Source organism: Perna viridis, chromosome 10 (assembly GCF_037379345.1).
Source record: "Perna viridis isolate PV_CMFRI_1.1 ecotype Kerala chromosome 10, ASM3737934v1, whole genome shotgun sequence".
Lineage (NCBI taxonomy): Eukaryota > Metazoa > Mollusca > Bivalvia > Mytilida > Mytilidae > Perna > Perna viridis.
Genome location: NC_142454.1, coordinates 746,796 through 768,215, shown reverse-complemented (window position 1 = coordinate 768,215; position 21,420 = coordinate 746,796). Strand labels below are relative to the sequence as shown.

The following is a 21,420-nucleotide window of genomic DNA, read 5'->3' as shown; positions in this document are numbered from 1 at the left end:
TGTTCAATCCAAGTTTGTTATTGCAAACGTCCAGCACCATATCAGCTGTGTGTACTGGATGCTTTATGCGGCCATTTTCAGTGGGTACCTTTATATCATGGAACCTAAGAGAAGTTCTCCAAGAATACTGTTCCTGGCTTTCCAATTTGTTTTCAAGTACGTGTATTCTCCTGTATGAAGCATCTATGTCTGAATATCGTTCTTTCATAGCTAGTGATTGCTCGTTAATTGAATGTTCAAGAGCTGCAATCTGAATAAATTGCTTACATGTTTTTTTTATTTAGGCTATCAATGGTCTGTTGTTGAGTGTTGACAGTTTCCCGTAGTGGTGTTATCTCACTGTCTACATGTGTTTTAACACTGGATTCAACAATTTCTGTGAGGAATTCAGTGATTTTTTTCACATGAAAGTGGTACTATTGCGTTTAAAACATCCGGACTGCTTAGAGCTTTCGTTACATGTTCTATGATATTCTTTTGTAGGTCTTGGGTTTTCTTTGAACCGTGAGACTTAGATTCTAAGTCCGGATCAGAATTGCGTCTACGAATTTGTCTGTTTGGCATATTGAATCAAAAACATTTTAGCATACACCCAAACATAGTTGACAAATAACGACATGCACAACATTTCATACCTGATTTGCATTAATATGACGTATGTATTTTTATGTTTGTTTTTATTTGTCTTGCCGACTTTAAATAAAAGCGTTATATACCCGTGCAGGCCCGGGTGTCAAAAGAATATGCCTGCAGCAGCTCTAAGCTTGTCGACTAAATTGGCTAAATTGCCCGACTCTACCCACCCCTCCCTTTTTTGTGGCAAGCAAAATTTATCGACCCTATTATCCTTGTGTCCCATCCTTTTTTTTTCATTTCATCATCAACATTTCATGTTTATTTTGTCATATCCCATTTCATGTTCATCGCCTGAATATAGCAGAAATATTGCTGCTCGGGCGTTAAACACCAATAATCAATCAATCAATCTTATCTTACGTAACTAGCAAGATCGGATATTGCACTCTTTAAAATGGGTATTTTTTAGTACGAGTACCCCCTTAACCTGCGGGATACTAAAATACCGATTTTGAACAGATTCTCTTTAAAATATATTTTGGTTCTTAAGCTTTTGGATATTTCAAAACATTGATATCGTACTTACTGACACTTTTTTTCAAAATATTATCTTAATGTAAGATGTTACATGTATATATCGGTTTCAGCTCGGGGAAGATTTAAGCTCTTGGTGTACAGATAACAATAATACCGGATTTTGATTTTGGGTAAGGGAATTTGGGGTTACACATTTTAGACCTTTTAAAAGCAGAAAATGGAATAAAAAATTTTTTTCAAATATATATTTTAAAAATCATCAATTCTAGCCAAACCATGATGTCATTTTGTAAATGTGTACCAACTTTAGGCTGGAAATATCAAGTAATAATGAAGAAATTGGCAAAATAGTATTTGGGTTCGGGGAAAAGTTTGTACAGGTACTGGTACGGGTCCTTGTTGCACATTTTAGGCCATACCAAAAAGTTGGTACGGATACGAGTACGGGTTACACATTTTAGACCATACCCTAAACCGGATATTGCGACGAAAACAAAAAAACCAATGAAACTGATTGATAGTTTACTAAATTTCAGCAAGTAAGCAGTGCATTCACGCAAATTTAAATTATCCGATGTTGTGAATAAACAACAATTTATTTTATTTTACGTTTAAGCACTCCTTAATTAAAATATTGAATAAGATGGGCTTAATTCCAATTAACTAAGTATAGATCAAACAATATTATTATGCCATTTCTTTGGCTACTAGCATATTTACAAATGTTTAGTTCCAATATAATGCTGATAGCATTTATTTACTTTAAATATATCAAAAGAATTACCAAAATACAGCACTATAAAGATATATGAAAAAGACCTGATAAATTGAAGGTCACACTTCATCTAAGGTATAACAGCCAATAGTCTAGACAGGACAGGGAGAACCATTACTACTACTGGCACGAGACCGCAATTAATTTTCAAGTGCATTTCAATATACACATTTCAGCAGATTAAAAAAAATTCCACTGGCACAAACTGAATAAAACTTCTTTGGCCTAAAGATATATACAAACAGGATTTTATATATAAATTGTAGAAAATTTTACCATCATTTTCTGAAATTAATACATATAATTTGGAGATGGGGTAAACATGACAAATGAACTGAGTTAAAGTCCTAAATTTTAACCTTCTTCCACTGAACCAAATCACAACTTTTAGTCAGAATTGATTAATGAAAAAAATCCCATGTAATTTTAACCTATTTTCTACCAATTAGAGGCAAAACTTCAGCAAATAAGTTTCCAGTAAAAATATGAAATAATTTGGAAGGTACCTACTACCAAAGTTGGAACTACATTTGTATACAACGAAAACTAAGGGGAATTAATTGTGTTCTCGTACCTACTAAGGGGGTTTTTAACATCTTTGACTACCCTGTCAGGTCTCGCACTGACAGCCCAATTTGGTGAGCTTTAAATAATTTTGCTATTTATTTAAATTGTATGTTTAACAAAATAAAAGAAACAGTAAGTTAATAACTAATAATAAAAGCAAATAATAAATAATTGTTAAAAAAAAAGGAAAAAGGAAATGTAAATTATGAATAACTGAAATGTTTGTCTTTAAAACCACTAATTGATATATAATTATATCTCAACTGACATATAATCCACCTGCTGACATATACAAGGATAGACTATTGGACATATAATACACTGTTTTTCAAAATTAAATCTTGATTCGAGAATGGTGCATCACTTATCAAAACAAAAACCCAATATATGACCCTTACTGGCCTTACTGAGCTCAAAAAGTATTTTCTTTTTGTTGAAGCATGCTGCATTTCTTAAGCCAGCTTGTTTTACTGTATTTCTTTTGTTGTTTCAACTGTTCCATTGACCACCTATCATGATGATCAAGTATTTAAATAGAGTCAGTATGCTCCTATCCAATTGAACAATACCTCGCTCTTATCTGTTGAGTTAAAACTCATGTTCACTTGACCGCACCCATTATTGACTTCCATTGACTGGTAAATTAGGGTCAATGAAATAGATAAAATAACAAGAGGTGAACATACAAATGCAATTTCCTTTTAAATGCAACATGATTGGTTAACATCTAAAACCTGAAATGACAGAAATGTCATCACACTTCCAGTCATGGCAAAATTCGTTGGACCTTCGGACATAACCGGTACTTTTAGCCGCTGGTGTGGTAATATATTTGTGATTTCCGGACCAGATGTCCGGTACGTTTTTTTTTTATTAGATATACCTCAACTGGAACTTCTGGTTTAAAGATGGTGCCTGAATCAAGACAAATTTAAATTGGGTCAGAGAAATGATTTCGGTCAGGCAGATTATTGTTCGGTCCAGCAGATTTTGTTAGGTTGCTGGACCAAATGTCTGACAGGATGAAAAACGATTTCGCTAGGTCTGCTCTTCAGCATGGTTTCCTGAATAGAATGCTCCATATTCAATTAAAGATGTTTTTTGAGAAAATAGTGAATTATATATCAATTGTTCTATCCTTGTATATGTCTATTGGTGGATTATATGTCATTTGAGATATACCGGTAATATATCAATTAGTGGTTCTCCCTGACCTGTATAAGCCCAAGGGGCCAGGCAAGTTTTAATATGGAGTAGGCATTGCCTATATCAGCAAGCACCATGAGCTTAACCATACATGTACCGTCTGTGAAAGAAGATTTACTATACATGTACCCTCTGTGAAAGACTCAGAAGAATAGTAAAGGCAGCAAGTGAAATCAATATATAATGATATGAAAATCTACTTTGTGGGGAAAATGTTGGGTTTTTTTTTCAATAAATGAGTAAAAAAGAATATTTTTCTAAAATTTTGAACATTTATTGTTTTTTTTTTTTTTCAAAAGATCCCAGCCACCTGCCCCCTCTTTTCCCCTCGCTTTCAAAATGGTCAAGATTTTGTATCACTTCACCACACTTTCCAATGTTGAACCTTAAGGGCATCTCTAGCAACATCCTTTTCAATTTAAGTGGGTCAACTAGATTACTTAGTGAAGATCCTAGAAATATTACAGTTCTCCATGGATGGTGGGAATATTTACACATATCGTAATCATGAGAGGTAAACAAAATTCAGACGCAACTGACACTGAAAATTCCAAAAGAAAACAATTGCCTTTCCTATCTTACAAAAGCCATTCTTTGATTTGGATAATACAATCAGAGTTATATATTTTTCGAGGTGGGCTAGGCACTAGTAACAATGGAACAGCGGAAGATACACGTAGGTACATCCATATTTTTCCCGAACTTTTTAAAATACATCATATTCACTTCTTTTATTAAGTAAATAAAATTAGATTAGACTAGTAAACTATCAAAAAAGATGAAGTTATTTTTACTGGAAGGTAATCTTAAACTATATATTTTTATTTGATTTAAGGAAATGAAGACTTTTCTTCGTAAGGACAGTCACTTTTTGTTACTTCCAGGACATTACTTTTTTAGCTCACCTGGCCAAAGGCCATGTGAGCTATTGCCATCACTTGGCGTCCATCGTTGTTAATAATTATACAAAACTCCTCCTCTGAAACTACTTGACAAATTAGAACCAAACATGGTATGAATGTTCCTTGGGGTATACTGCATAGAACTGATGTGGGGATTTTTTATTTGTCAAAAAACATGGCTGCCGCTACTAAAAATAGAACATAAGGGTCAGACAGTATTTTTCACATATATCTTCTAAAGCGTTAGGTTTATCCAAATTCTTTCAATAGCTGAAATGATCCTTATTATTAGGACTACAAAAGTCTTCAGACTCCTTGTAAGAGTTATTGCCCTTGAAAGAGGAAAAATGACTTTTTTTCAACAGTTTTCAGTCAATATCTTGAAAACTATGATAGATTAAAAGAAACTTTCAATTGTTGAAAAGATCTTGTGATAGTCCTACCAAAGACTTCTTTAGTCAAAATTGTTGGACAACTTCTTGTTTAATTTATAGCCTTTGAAAGGCAAAATTCAAGAAGGTGAGTGATTCAGGCCCCTGGGAGCCTCTTGTTTTCGTTAGTATACTATATTGGGGGACTTAAAGGAAAATTAGATAGTACATGTGATAACGGTAGAGCTCACACCACTTCACCATGCTCGCTGTTAATATATTTTTTTACATATAAAATAAACTTGCCTGGCCCCTTGACTTCATATTTTAGCTTGGAAGTACTTATACATATGCATATGAATCCCCCTTTTCTTTATATGTCAACAAATAGCAGGGGTTATTCAGGGTATTCTGAGGGGCTGATCTTTGGCCCAATTCCATTGGAAAAAGCTAATAATTTTTATCAAAATGGCCTTTGAACTCTCATATGTGTTTATCCAATAAAAAACTTCGAAGTTTGTTGATTGGACAATCACAGAACATTAATAGAATGAGGGTAACAAAAGTTTAACACAGAGTCTAATTTGGATATGTGAAAAAGTGAACACCGGAAGAAATCAATTGACCTCTTGTTAAAGAAGACTTGAAAAGTCTTTAAAAAACAAAGTGGAAGTTAAATGTAATTGGTGTGATGACGTCTTCACTGAACAATTAATATCATATTAGGAAAAATTGAAAAAGGATAACGCAAATGGAAACAAAAAAGTAACAAGTTTCCTATCAAATGGGAAAGACAAACTGAATGGCATGATAAATGAAGATCTTGATAGTCTTATTGACTGTTTTAAGAAAAGAAAAAGTTAGGTTTATGCCTTTGTAATTTATAGAATGATTAGGTGTGTTAGATGTACTAACTCTAACTAATCAAAAACACATTTGAATGTTTGATCAGTTTGTTTCAGATCATATCAAGTCATAAAAACAGTCAAAAGATCTTCATTTTCAAAACTGCATATAAACAAATATTTGATCAAATTTGTGGAAACATAGTAATGTTCCATACTTATACAGGCCATTTCAAGTGAAAATAGTGGGATAAACAATTCCCAAATTACAGATAAAATTTGATAATTTTTCTGAATTGACTCAAGGTGGCTTTTCCAATTTACCCTGAAAAAAACCCTGATATAGGAGAGTTTTTCGTGATGTTATCACCTGTGATTTGGTTTTAGTTGGCAAAAACCAGAAACAGTAAGTAGCATATGGGACATCTTTTTCATTTTTTAAGATAATTGAAAAATTCTTTTAACTTCAAATAAAAATCTTTTAAAGTATATTTAGGCTACCTGAGCATGAAATTAAATAACAATTTTGTATGAAAATAGAGGTTTAAATATAGGCAGTGGCTTTTTGACTGGGCCCGAATGCACAGAATGAAGTAACTATTGTTTATTGTTCCATTCCACAACAGAGAGCCTGTACAGAGAAATGCTTGGCATTTGTGAGTCCAGCTGTCCAGTTGTCTGGACATTTTCAGTGCTCTCATGCCTACTTTTCTTACTAAATTTTCATAAGATTTATAATAAAGGCTGCTACCCTAATAGCTCAGACAAGTTCAAAATTAGTGGCTAACTAATCACTTTTGTAAGAGATATTGCTTTTTGAAAATATCACTTTTATCATTCATTTTCAGGATCAACATTGTAAACTTACTTGTACAGTGATGCCTACATTCTTGATGAATTTTCAGAATGGACTACTGCAGTTCTAGTCAAATTCTTTCAAATATTACATCAGTGTATGGGATTTGATGAAATTTTCACAGATTCATTATTAAATGATCTCCAATTTTGTTTTTCCATCTGATTCCTGACGCAAGCAATGGACATTGTCATTGTTTGACCAAAAGGAATTCATCTTCTAATCCACTACAACTCTTAAACTGCTGAGTGGAATTGGATGAAACTTTCACAGATTCTTTATTACTATATTATATGATATTGTGCACCTATTAGTTTGTTTTTCCTTTAGAACATGTATTGGGTTTCCTATATGGTTTCTGAGGAGGTGAGCGGGGTGTTTTCTAGTTTTTTTAAATGAAACTTTGTGATAACAGGTAAATTGACACTACCAAATGACACAGAAGTGAGCTTTGCTGAATTAAAAAAGAGAAGAATCATTCAAAAGTTGAACAGTTCAATATTTGTTAAGTTTGGTCCCTATCATAATTTTGTCACAATATCTTTATTGTTCTTGATCATTTTCATGTAGCAGTAGTCAGTTGTATTTTGTTAATAAAAATTTATAAACAAATTAATGGTACATGTATTTTCAAATATGTTAATTTTCATACAACCACAGAATTACATGTATGCAGTAGTATGATGGTCTGGTAGTACGGTACTGTCTTTGTTCGTGTTGTCTGTATTGTTGCAGTAGTATGATGGCCTGGTACTGTCCTTGTTAGTGTTGTCTGTATTGTTGCAGTAGTATGATGATGGCCTAGTACTGCCCTTGTTAGTGTTGTCTGAATTGTTATATTTTGATACTGTTTTTTTTTGTTTTTTTGTTACAATAAAAGGGCCATATAAGGATTGATTTTATTGATTTTAAAAAAAGTCATATTATGGTGTCATGCTGTCAGGGTCATTGTTCGTAACAATTTTATACAGATCCCACTGTTAGGCTCCATACTGCAAAGGAAGCCTGGAATTGATTTTTTGAGTTGTGATTTGAATGGTTTAAGAATAAGGGGCCAAAAAGGGGGCACTTATTCTTATCTTGTGTCAAATATTTTAACTGCAAACCAAATTCGGAGCTGTATAAAGCTTAAATAGAGTGTCTAATATTGCCCCGACTGTTCAGGATTCAACTTACGTTCTCATATTAAGTTGTGCCATGCAAAGCATTTTATTTTTTATATTATTAAAGCATGAAACTACTGTATAAAATGATTATCTTTTTAGTTAATGGATCATGTTGTGACTAAGGAAATATGTTTTATATCATTTAACAGTATGATGTATAAACTTTGACATTGAATTCCAATGGTATATTTTCAGAAACCATGGACTTGAGTGACACTGTTTAACTCCAGAAGTATTTCGAACTAAAAAACAGCCAGTCAACTTGATTTTCTGGTAAATGTCTAATCAGCTGTTACTTCATATCTATTCATTTTGTAAACAAGGTTGTCACAATATTAAAAATAAGTTAGCATGCTTATTATTATTATTATTATTATTATTATTATTATTATATACAGTATTTATATAGAGCATTAACTAATTACAATTACTCTAAGCACTTTACAATATAAAAATACACACAGAAAAAAATACAAACATGAATATAATACATTATGTCAGAAAATAATAATGACAAAATTTACTCAAAAAATTAAAATAATAATAGTAAGTGAAAGACCAAAAATTAAAAAATATCAAAATATAAACTTTAAAACAACAGAAGTGAAACTGTTTGTTAAAATAAAATAATTTTGAAATAAAACAATTAATCAAGCTATACAGTGTGGAAAAACGCAATAGGACACTAAATTATCTACAGAAAAACACTTAACAATAATATACTAGTTACATTTGAATAAAAATGATTAAAAATAAGCAAAATTACATGCAATCATCACATAATGCTTAAGCTTAAATTACAAAATGTGAAAATAAATCACTAGACAAAAAATGATTTCACTGATATACTAGTAAAAGTTCATGATAGACCTGCCTATATAAATAAATTTTCAATTGTGACTTAAAATTTTCTGCGGTATCTAAAATCCTCAAATCATTGGGAAGATTGGTCCACAAGCTGGAAGCTGCCATGTTAAATTGTCTATTACCTTATGTTTTAGCTTTTATTCTCAGGGTTAGAAATCTAATAGTATTTTCGGATCGCAACAATCTAGACAGCTTATACACAGTCAACATGTCTTGGAGGTATGCTGGAGTTATACCATTGAGCGATTTAAACACATATACTAAAAGTTTAAACTGACAGCAGAAATAGATTGGTAGCCAATGTAGGTTAGTTAAGACCGCTGTGATATAGTTGTATTTCTTCTGAGCAGCCGCATTCTGGACTCTTTGTAATCTCGCTAGTGCAGAAGAATTAACACTGTACAAAAGTGCATTACCGTAGTCCAATCTTGATGTAATAATTGAACATACTAGAGTTTTACATGCACTGGCATTGAAACAAGACTGAATTTTTCCAATGGTTCTAATTTGGTTTAAACAAGATCTAGATACGGTGGAAATATGTTGTTCTATACTAAGTGTTCTGTCTAAATAAATACTAAGATTTTTAACACATGTAGTATCTGTCACTATATTACTATAAAGAACAAGTTGACACTTTTGTAGATCTTTCACTGGATGTTTTGGCTAAAATATGATTTTATCTTGCCTATTGTTCTATTTCTGGTATAAACTTTATACCCCATTTCTTTCTGACTTCTGACCCTTAGTATTTTGCTGTTTTATACTCTATGAAAGGATGAATTTTAATTTTAAACTTTATTATAAAAATTGCCTTAGATTTCACTTTCATGTTAAATACCCTGTAGGATTGCCATCCATTATACTGTAGTAGTACCAATACATGTAATTGCATAATCTGTGTCTATAATGATAAACAGTTTTCAAAATAAAGCTTAGAATGTGTACTTTTAAAACATATTGTATGTTAAAAGGATGACTAAACTCAAACAAAAAAAGTTTTACGAGGTGTTTTGTTGGCAAAGTAAGCACCCATTTTACTAAATATTATGCAATATCTATACCCATTTGAATAACTTTAATTTAAGGGAAAATTTTTATATAAACCAAACCCATTCTACCCATTTTTAGCTCAAGTGGCTTAAAGGCTGTGTGAGCTGTTATCATCACTTTGCGTCGTTAGCTTTATTCAAACACCTTCTCCTCAGAAACGGCTTGACTAATTGAAATGAAACTTAGCTTGGTTTTTGCTAAGGATATCCTGCACAAACTATAAGTTTAAAATTTTTGAAACTTAGGAAAACATGGTCATATCTAAAAATAGAACAAATGGATCAAAATAGTTTTTTCAAATAACTCAAAAACTGCTGAATTTGGCAAAATTCTGACAGAGGGTAATATTGTTCACTATCAGCAGAAAAGCTACTCTTATAATAAACATGACATTCTGAGTTGACTGCCAATATTGAAATCTATTTTTAAGCAGCCATTTTCACTAGTTGCTTGAATTCCAATGATTTTTGGTTTATCTCATGTATCTTGGAAACATGGTATTTTAAGCTGAATGGTGATGACGTAAATTTGTTCTGGATGGCCATTTTACTTCTAATTTTTATACTTACTTTGAATTCAACAGTATTTGTTTTATACAGTATGTTCTCCCGAGTTGAATAGTGATGATGAAAATGTTGTATAGCTATCATTTAATTTTATTTTTTGTTCTTTCTCAGCCAACGTATAGCGGGCTAATGCTCACCCAAGACCCAGTGGGATAACAGGGCATAGGGAAACCACTGCCCAAATATTTTTCAGAGGTTTTTAAAAACAAATTGGGGCTAGACTGAATAATTCACTCAAAAACATGCAAGATTTTATTAAATTCCGGCTGATGTGAAAATAAGAGATATATCACATATACAACCCAATATCAATCTAAACATAGACAAAATATAGGTACATGTGGGAATAGCAGACAAAATAATATTGGCAGGCAACAAAACAAAAAATTTTGAAATATCTGTCAAACAAGCCCGCTAAACACCTGAATGACAATAAAAAATTGTAATGAAGCTGGACAGACAATATCACGCCAAGGAATGAACTTCTCCCTTGCAGGGTAACGTTAAATCTCCAAAGGAATATTCAACTTTCTTGCAAAGAGGAAGACTTCAAGGATAATCTGTTATAATACCAAGGCATACATTGCGGCCTTATTATCCCTATGTATGAAATATTGAATCATATATGTTTTCCCAAAGAATAAGCTTTTCTTTTGTTGGAGATAAGGTGCTCCAAGAAATGGTCTACTTCCTTGTAAAACCAATCTGGAGAGATATTGTACTTCCTCGAAGACATAACTACAAACATATAAGAGCAAACACATCAAAAACCAAGAAATAAGTACATAAAATATCATATTACATATGCACATATCTTCTAAATATAACTGAAATATTGCTGCCAGGAAATTTTAACCCCAACAATCAATCAATTTATCATATTACATATGTGCTAAAGTATTAATAATGGACTGGCGCAACTGCCTAGTTCCCTAGTTCATCTGAAATATCTGAAGAAGCAGGATTTTATTAAACTCAGCTTAATTGAACTATGAATTGTCAACTGCCAGTGGCAGGAAAAAATATATGATGGTAAAGTATTAATCAAATTTTTTGTAAAATACAGAAATGTAGTATATAATAAGAAATAACAACTAACGTTTATTCTCATATCAGTGTAATTTTTTGTTTTAATGGATTTAACTGTCTCTTTAGAGGTATTTCCAACATTTTACACTGCCGTATGTACTCAGTTGAACTCAGTTCATCAATATATGCTCTTTTTCAGCAATTGTTTTGGTCAAACATGGTTATTAAGCATATAACCTTTACTTACTTATTTAATAGGACATGGTATGCCAGGTGGGTGATTTAGGCTCTACAAGAGCCTATTATTAATGAGATAAGAGTCCTTAGACTGAAATTGAAAGACTTTTCTCTTTTCTATTTTAGCAGCTGTTTTCAGTAGCATGTAAATGAAATGAACAAACTAAAAAATGTACCACGCCTGGTAAGTAATTCATTTTATAAATTTGTGCTTTATAATTTCCACTTAAAATGAAATAACTTAGTGGTCATAAGCAAAATACAAAATGTATTTTTACATGGCTACCATGAACTTGTATTCACTTGTACATTTGTAAAAAGTGATGCCAGACATATTTGTGAGTCGTTTTACGATTAGGTACATTTTTGTCACAATATACTTTGGGGTATCTTAATTGAAAAGAGCCAAAAACAAGCATTTTTTTCTTGTATTCAAACAATAGCATGAGTAAAATCTTATGGATTTGTATGAAATTGTAAGATTTTATTTCATAAATGAAAGATTTTGATTTTTGGGGTTATTACCCTTCCTTATTAGTAATATGAATTTACAAGGGGCAAGAAACCAGCAGTTTATGTAAAAAAGTTAACTATATAGCTTAAGTTAATGGATCTTATCATATCACAAAGTTCCAGTTACCATCAGGATTGATTGGATGATAAATGCTTTCATGAAAGAATTAAGGGTCAAAGGGGCAAACATGTATTTTTCTGGTTTCACTGGTATGACTTGATTTAGGAATGTGAAGATGGATGTTTAGTGTTTTTATCCTTAAGTTTTTGGAATTAAGGGTTAAAATGGGGTCTGAAATAAGCATTGTGTTTAACTAGGTATAAATTGCATATTTCCTACATGTATATTTATCTTCATATTTTAATGTTATTTAAGCACTTCATTAATGATCAGAATAAGTAACCTTGTCATTCCTTTAATCACAATCTCAGAGCTTTATCTAGTTTGAATGTTTAGTCCATTCTTGTCACATTTTTTTGAGGATTTGACCTCAGGGGTCATAACAAGCTGCACCTTGTTAGGAATTTTATTTGGTAGTTTTTTTTTATCTACTAATGTAATTAATTATTTTGCAAATGTAATGAGTCACTAACTTAGTTCAAATTTGGTTCACATAGATAATACTTGACATTGTTATAGTCTTTGGACCCTTTTTTTAGGAAAAATTTGTTAGGACAGTTTTTGGAATTAAATCCTGGTACTGACTTGATATAAGTAGTTAGATCTAAGTGTGTTGCTGATGTAGTTCTCAGGTAGGGCTATCATTCACTTCATTGAGTCATGAGGAAATTGGTATATGAATTGTTGGTATGTCTAAGAAGGATTCAAAATATGGTAATTGGAAGAGTTACATTTGACTATCTATGGGAAGCAAAATTCAAATCTTACTGAATAGTCATTTTTTTTCATGATATTTTACTATCATCATTATGTTATATGAAAAATTTTTATTATGTATTTTAGGTGCCTAAATTTGTATGTTCAAAGGCTAAGAGACCAAGGCAAGATTTGAGTATAAATGGAGTTAGTAATAAAAAACATGTTCAAAGTTCTCATCCCCTTTTGCAACAAACAGATATGAAAGACAAAAACAAATCTAGGTATGATCTAGACAGGACTTATTATGGTATACCTGTGTCTGTTTGTCATTCACACTTTAAACATATTCTGTAATTATTTTTAAAATGATAGAGTTATTACCCAAGTGTGCAAGAATTTAAACACTTTAGGCTGTGGGTAAGATAAAACAGAACATTGTTATCACATTGATAATGTATACTGAGAACGGACCTGCTGTCAATTTCGCAATAAGTTGTAAGTGTAAAATTGATCACAGGTTATAATGTCACTGTGCTTTTTCTCTGGTGACATCATAATTTATGATCAATTTTAGTAATTTACACTTATGAATTTTTGTGAAATTAACACCTGACTTCTAATGTTAGATATGTAAGTATCTTACAAAAAATACAGAAGCGTTAACAATGGGAGAATTCGAATACGTCAAAATCCAGGTATGTTGCCTGAACTTGAAAACAGGATTCAAAGACAATCTGCATACACAATGTAGTGAATCAATTAAAAAAGATTACATATCAAAATTGATAATAAGGGAAACAAGACTTGCAATAAAACTAAAGCACTAGAAGATGATATCCCACAAAAGAACTTGAATTGACATCAGGTGCTCGGAAAGGGTAAGCTTGTCCCGCTCCGGCACTGGCACGTGTCATATTGCAAATGAGTATAATCAAGTATTGTAATAGTCTAGCAACACTGTTGCAGCTCCCCCACTCAAGTCACATAGGTGTTCCATCAAAAACAATTCACATTTTAAACAAACTTGGCATGAATGTTTGTTGCAATATTGGTTTAGGTCAAGTTGATTGTATACAATGCTTGTTTGGATTGTCTAGAGAGGCAGAGATTCCACACAAAGAAGTAGCTTTCAAATTGTTTAATATCTTCGACCAAACAATGTCTTAATTACAATAAAAATACAACGGAAGTTTACAGTATAAAACCTGTTTCAATTGTATATCAACATAAATTTCACCACAGTATTTAAAGCATTTCAAATAAGCAACAATACTCAAATAACCATGGCAACTTAGATCCTATGAAGTAATGGATTTAACTCTTATAATTATCAATAGACATTGTAATTAGTATTAAGCTTAGTTTCACTTTGATTAATCATTAAAAAATAATTACATAATTAATAATCTGTCACAAACTTACAAGGCTCAATTAATGTCACATTATAAGTATTGCGAACTAGCATGCAGAAATATATACTGTAACTCCTAAGATGACAAATGAAAATCATACTAAAATATTCCAAGTACAAAAACATTAAGGAATTCTTTTTCTTTATTTGTTTATAAGGTCCATATTCACTTGGTGATGTATTCGTAATAGTCTGTGTGTGGAGATTTTTGATCTGTCAAAAAACGTAGCAGCTGTTGATTTGTTGATCAATGTCAGAGTTATTGCCTTTGAAGAGTCTAAACATGATTTTGAGAAATTTATTTTTTAATACGAAATCCAGGTGGATATTTAAGATGCACTCTTTTGATTAAATGATTCTTGTGACAATAGTACAGTATGGTCATGAGTCCAGCTTTAGAAGGATAAAATACTATTTTTGATCAGGTGAGCAATTCAGGCTCTCTAGAGCCTCTTGTTCAGTTTTCTTCTTTCTTTTGTCTTATTGCAAATTTAAGTTTTTTTTATCACTTTCATTCTGTCCAGTCAAACATTTTCACACAATTCACTGCTGTACCAAATTTGAATGTTGTGTCCAAACTTGTCTTTATTATTTAGGGTTAGACCTCTGCAAGCATATCAAGCTGCACTCTGTGAAGCATTTTATTCAATATGTTGAATGAAGTGTCAGTCACTGTAAGAATCAGGCAGTGGGTGAAACATGGTACATTTTATGAAAAACCCACCACTTTGAATATTTAGTTTGACTATTTGCATCATCAGAATCAAGGAAAAATGAGTTTCCATATCATTTTGGTTATATAATGTAATAGTGCTACAGATGGCTAAGGGGTTTTCTAACTTTAATGGGCCTAGAAGGTATACGGCTATATCATATGTCAATAGAAAGATAAATCAATGTAGTTTTTAAATATTATTCTTTTCTAACTGAAAAGTGGTAAAATTGTCCACTATTTTGCATTAATTAGAGGGGGGGGGGGTCAAAGATCAATCGACCCCAATACACTTTGATCAGTGATTTTAGTAAAATTGTTCATTGTAGGTATCAGAAAACAAGTAACATGTAAAGATCATATGTATAGATTTTCAAAAATATACAAAAGAACTTTTTCCAACAAAAGTTGACTATTTAATCATGGAACAAATATACCCCTAAAATAGGTTGCATTTTAGTGCATTTTCAATGATGAAGAGATGATAAAATACTGTAAAATATTACAGTGTATATCTAAGTATTCTTTACTGAATAACAAATAAAATGAACACAACGTTCTCAGTTCGATCTGCAACATGGGCTTTGCAAAATGAGTTTGAAGTTGCAAATTTTCACATACTTAAAATAAAATTGTATAAAACAGAATCGTTTCCGGACAATTTGTCTAGTTTCGGAACTGTTTTATGAAGAGAGACACATGTAAAGTATCTAGTCTGCCTTACGTTTTGATGAAAACTTAAGGTTTTGAGATTTATTTTTGTACATATAAAGATCATACATATTTTTGTTGTTGCATTTGTCTTTGTATGCTTGGAATTCAAATAAAACGTGAAAGATTTAACCATGAATCAGGGATTCTGAAACAAAAAATGTGACTCAGGTTTCATGATAAGGCTGGATTTCGTAATAAATTTGACAATACATAAACTGTGAACTTTGCATGGAAGCATGTGCAAACATGTACATGCATGTTGTCACAATCTTTATGTCTTATGATGTTTTTTTTACTGTGCGCCAGGCTGATGCTTGTAATGCAATATCCTCTAGAGTGGCAGGTCCACACTGTGAAAAGGAGGGTGCTAGCCGGGGTTCCTCAGAATTAAAAGGGGGTGTGTGTTAGGATATTATTTACCGTTTTTTGTCAATTTTACACATGAAAATGACAAATTTTCTAATAAAAAGGGGAGTGCCAATCCCATGCACCCCCATCTGGATTGGTCACTGCTCTGAACGGATTATACTTAATGAGTTGATAAAAAACAAACCAGATTCCTTGTACAAATTCTAATGCAAAAAGAAGATAGAATTTCAGATGCAATAAAAACTTGTAAGATTTTTTTACCTCTCAAAAAGACTCCAGTTTTAGTAGGCGTATAAATAGGACACAATGGCTTACAACATAGTTGTTAAAGAATATTAGTTCATAGTTAAAGAATATTAGTTTGTAGGAAACAACATTGTCCAGGCCACGGGCGGATCAAGAATATTAAAAAAGAGAGGCTCTGATCAAGACGTTTGAAAACAGGGGATGCAGTCTATTGTTTGCTATATTTACTGTCTATAAGTTGTTATAAACTTACTTTTTTTGCGGTGTTAACATACATGTACAGAGCAGTTGTAGTAAGTGGTTTGTGCATTGAATGCTGCATTACTTCTGTTGTCATATTTTGACATGGTAGAAAAGTTGCTTTGAACATTTGCAATGCCATAGTTTCATTTTTTGGGCAGCTAATCATATCTGTCTGCTTCACGCAAAGAATGAATAAGTGAGCCATTTTATGGTTCACTCTTATTCTGATTTGTAATAATCTAAATACCAATAAGAATTAAACTGAATATGGAATCACAATTGTAATAGCATATTCACTACCCTAGGGTCACGGTCGTGCCCCCTTCCTTCACTCAATGGGAGGGGGAGGTGCAGGACCATAACCTTTGCCTACTGAAGGTGCTGTAAAATATAGGAATCGGAAATAAGCCATTCATAACTTGGAAATTTTTTCATCGGTCTATATGATAGTAAAGGCCGATTTTATTTGAAATAATCCATTGACAAAAAATCTTTGTAATGTTCTCTTTTTCACCATCATATACTAGATTATGTTTAAGCATTGCCAGAGTTTCCCTCCTTCGTTTAAACTGGAATTGCATCATTTATGTAAGAATAGATCAATGGGCGCTTAAAGAAAAACAGAGAAATGGCGTTCAAATTAATATGCTACCGATGAACCTAGTCCAAACCCCCAGTTTTTTTTTTTTATCAAGCCTGGTTTGCTAATTAATTCTTTAAATTAAGGTTTGTTTTTCTTATGACTATATTTGTAATTTTTGGTGCTTTGTCTTGACTGTGAACGTCCTGTTCTTCATTCCAATTTCCTCAAAACGAACATTGTTGACTGCTCGATTATTGAATGACAGAAAAAAATATGTCGAACTTTTATTTATCAGCTTAAAGAGCACTTAAAATATTGATCAAGTAAGAAAATAAGTTACTTTGGATAATATTCATGCTTTTCTGTTGTACCAACAGTTCGGAAACAGAACAGGTTGTCCGGAAAGTGATTTCATATTTCAAGATTTTAGTATAATTAGTAGTTTAAGTATGTGAAAATTTGCAACTTTTTGTAAAGCACATGTTGCAGATGGAATCAAGAACGTTGTGTTTATTTTATTTGTTATTCAGTAAAGAATACTTAGATATACATTGTAATACTCTACGGTGTCTTATTATCTCTTAATCAATGAAAATGCACTAAAATGCAACCATTTTTAGGGGCAATTTTGTTCTGTGATTAAATATTCAACTTACATTTTTGAAATTCTATACATGTGATCTTTACATGTTACTTGTTTCCTAATACTTACAATAAATGATTTCACTTAAATCACTTACCAAAGTGTATTGGGGTCGATTGTTGTTTGACTCCTCCTTTAATTAATGCAAAATAGCAGAAAACTTTACTGTTTTTCACTTTGATAAGTAAGATATTCAAAAACTACAGTGATTTATCTTTCCATTGACATATGATACATATGATATGACCATATACCCTCTAGGCCCATTAAACTCAAAAACTAAAGCACTTCTTTATACCTGTCCATAGCACTATAATTTCATTGAAATGCACTGAAAATGAATAACTGTAAAAACCTTAATTTTCTAACATTTTTTTGAAAAATTTCAGACCAAATCCAGTGATGCAGAGATCAGTTAATGGTCTTTTCAAATAGGGAAAGCACCCTTGATTGTCAAATTGGTTTTGAGTACTTGGCTTTATTAGATAAATGTGCAATTACAAATTTTTAAGTTCTTTGACCACTTTCGTTCTTGTCAGAAAATCTTGCTGTGTCAAACTTTTAATCACAATCCAAATTCAGAGTTTTATCAAGCTTGAATGTTGTGGCCATACTTGCCCCAACTGTACAAGTTCCAACATCAGCATTCCTACCAAACTGCGCCGCAGAAGTATTTTTTAACTTGACCTGACTGTATTTTTTTTGTCTTTAAAAATGAAATATAAAATTTAGCTTGTAGGTTACCATCCATCTGTCTTTAAAAATTAATTTCTTATAGGGTTGACAGAGATAAATTCTATCCCACAGTGATTAAGTAGTACTGTGTAATTTTGTCATTACAGGTCAGGGAATGTAAATCCAAATCCAATCCCGTACCAGAAAAAGGACTGTCAGACTGCTGATGAAGGAAATGGAAACTATATTCTTTTTTATATTTTATTCGATATTTTTCAAAATATCGGGAAGAGGTAAGTATCAAGTTAATGTAAATCTTCTTATGATTTATGCACCAGAATGAATAGAACTGTCTAGAAATTTAGATATATTAAATATAAGACAAATCAAAACGGAAGGTATACATACAAGGAGAAATCTGATGACAAGACAATACACTGAAAATACCTCATAGTATTACAAAGAACAAAGCAAACAACACATAAGGATTTAAACAGTGCACAGAACAGAACAAACTCCACTAAAAACTCTGGTGCTCTGGAATCTTGATTAACCTTTAAATAGTTATCTGAAAACTAGTTAATTTAGATTCTTAAAAAATGTCAACAGAGTTTATTGAGAAAGAGTTTAACAAATGATATTACTTGACTACATTAAGTATTAATTTCAATCTGTTTCATTTTGTTGGTCAAATGTTCAGTTGCAATTCAGAGCTGTATCAAGTTTGCATGTTGTTTCTAAATTTGTCCTATCAAGCTGTACCTTGCAAGACATTGTTTTTGTTCTCACTGTATTTTTTTTTTAGCTCACCTGGCCAAAGGCCAAGTGAGCTACTGCCATCACTTGGCATCCATCGTCGTCCTAGTCATTGTTAACAATTTTTCAAAATTCTTCTCCTCTGACACTACTGGACCAATTGGAACCAAACTTAGTATGAATGGTCCTTGGGGTATCCTTCATTGAACTGCAGTGGGGATTTTTGTTCCGTTGAAAAACATGGCCGCCATTACTAAGAATGAAACATAGAGGTCAGACAGTAGATTTTGCATGTATCTCCAAAACCATTAGGTTTAGCTAAATTCTTGTATCAGGTAAAGGTGTTCAGCATGATGAGATCTATCTGTGGTAAAATTTTCATTTTAATATATTAAGCCATGTTGGAATTATTGCCCTTTTTTTTACATTTTTTTTATATTTTTAATGTTATTTTTTTCAAAAATCTTTTCCTCTGACACCACTAGACCAATTGGAACCGAACTTGGGATGAATGTTCCTACAGGTATCCTACATGTTTTTCTCTTACAAACAAATTTACTTTAGTATCCAACATGGGGGTATGTGAGTGCGCTCACTAAGGTTCTTAAATTTCTGTCAGAAATCTTCTCCTCTGACACCACTTGACCAATTGGAATCAAACTTGGTATGAATGTTTAATGGGGTATCCTACATAGAACTGATGTGGGGACTGATCCTTTGAAGAACATTGCCACCATCACTTAAAATGGAACATAGGGGTCAGACTATGTGTTTTTCGCATATATCTCCAAAACTGTTAGGTTTAGCATAATTATTTCAATTGCTGAAATGACCCGTATTAAAAGGCCTTCAAAAGTCTTCAGGGATCAAAGTTGTCAGGCAACTCCTCGTAAGAGTTATTGCCCTTGAAAGATGAAAAATACCTTTTTTTTACAGTTTGCAGCCAATATCTTGAAAACTGTAATAGATAAAAAGAAACTTTCAATTGCTGAAATGATCCTTTAGATAGTCCTACTAAAGTCTTGTTGAGTCAAGATTGTTGGACAATTCCTTGTTAAACTTATTGCTCTTGAAAGACAAACTTTAACAAGATGAACGATTCAGGCTCCTGGGAGCCTCTAGTCAATGTTATTTCTTTCAAAAATTTTCTCATCAGACACAATTTGACTAATTGGAACCAAACTTGGGATGAATGTTCCTTGGGGTATCCTGCATAGAACTGATGTTGGGATTTTTAATCCATTGAACAACTTGGCTGCTGTTACTAAAAATAGTACATAGGGGTCAGACAGTGGTTTTTTGCATACATCTTCAAAACCATTAGGTTTAGCCAAACTCTTGCATCTACCCAAAAGAACGTGTAATAAAGGATACTACAGACACTCTGAAGTCAGCCTCATATCTTGGCCTACACTTAGAAATCGATGGTAAAGGAAAACTATTGACCAAACTTTACGACAAACGTGATGACTTTTCATTCAGAATTGTCAACTTTCCTTTCATCTGTGACAATATCCCTTCGGCTCCTGCATATGAAGTGTTCATATCACAACTCATATGTTATGCCAGAGCTTGCCGAAACTACACAAACTTTTTTTATCGCGCTAGAACTCTAACAAATAGGCTTCTGGAACAGAGTTATGTTGCTACAAGATTGAAGTCATCACTACAGAAGTTTTATGGCCGTTATCATGAACTCGTGGATCGTTATGGTGTATCCATCAGCACCATAAAAACTGATTTATTCAACGGGTCATAGTTTTCCTTCCCTTGTTTGTCTACCCCGGACTTGACTTTTTATGAGCAACGTGGCAGGTGTTTCTAGAAAAGCAGAGGACGCTTACCCTACGGGTGCACCTGGTCCATGCTCCCAGTTTTTAGTGGAGTCCGAGTTGCTCATTTACTTTTGTTACTTTGTATGTATGATTTTAGTTACTTTATGTTCTTTGTTGTGTATGTCTGTTTTCCATGTCTGGTCTTTGTCCCTGGATTACATTCTTTTGATTACCGCTATAACCTTGGTTCCCTTGATTACTCTTTCAATTGCTGAAATGATCTTTTTTGTAAGGCCTTCAAAATTTATCTGGGATCAAAGTTGTCAGGCAACTCCTTTTAAGAGTTATTGCCCTTGAAAGATGAAAAATGACTTTTTTTAGGAAGTTTTCAGCCAATATCTTCGAAA

General features: G+C 32.4%; 1 protein-coding gene across 8 annotated transcripts in view; it reads left to right on the top strand.

Annotated features, from left to right (window-relative positions):
* Positions 1 to 1,565: 1,565 nt before the first annotated feature.
* The window catches only part of LOC148604058 (lipoyl synthase, mitochondrial-like), a 45,063-nt gene continuing 25,208 nt past the window's right edge, over positions 1,566 to 21,420 (top strand). For 7 of the 8 annotated variants that reach the window (XR_015916237.1, XR_015916238.1, XR_015916233.1 and 4 more), the window contains exons 1-5: positions 1,566 to 1,652; positions 7,997 to 8,074; positions 11,680 to 11,737; positions 13,031 to 13,167; positions 18,650 to 18,775. Coding sequence is in view for 2 of the 8 variants with exons in the window: in XM_088551149.1 (XP_088407275.1) it covers positions 11,708 to 11,737; positions 13,031 to 13,167; positions 18,650 to 18,775 (293 nt within the window). In the remaining 6 variants the exon portion in view is untranslated. The remainder of the gene's footprint in view (positions 1,653 to 7,996; positions 8,075 to 11,679; positions 11,738 to 13,030; positions 13,168 to 18,649; positions 18,776 to 21,420) is intronic. The other variant, XM_088551150.1, reaches the window with a different exon arrangement.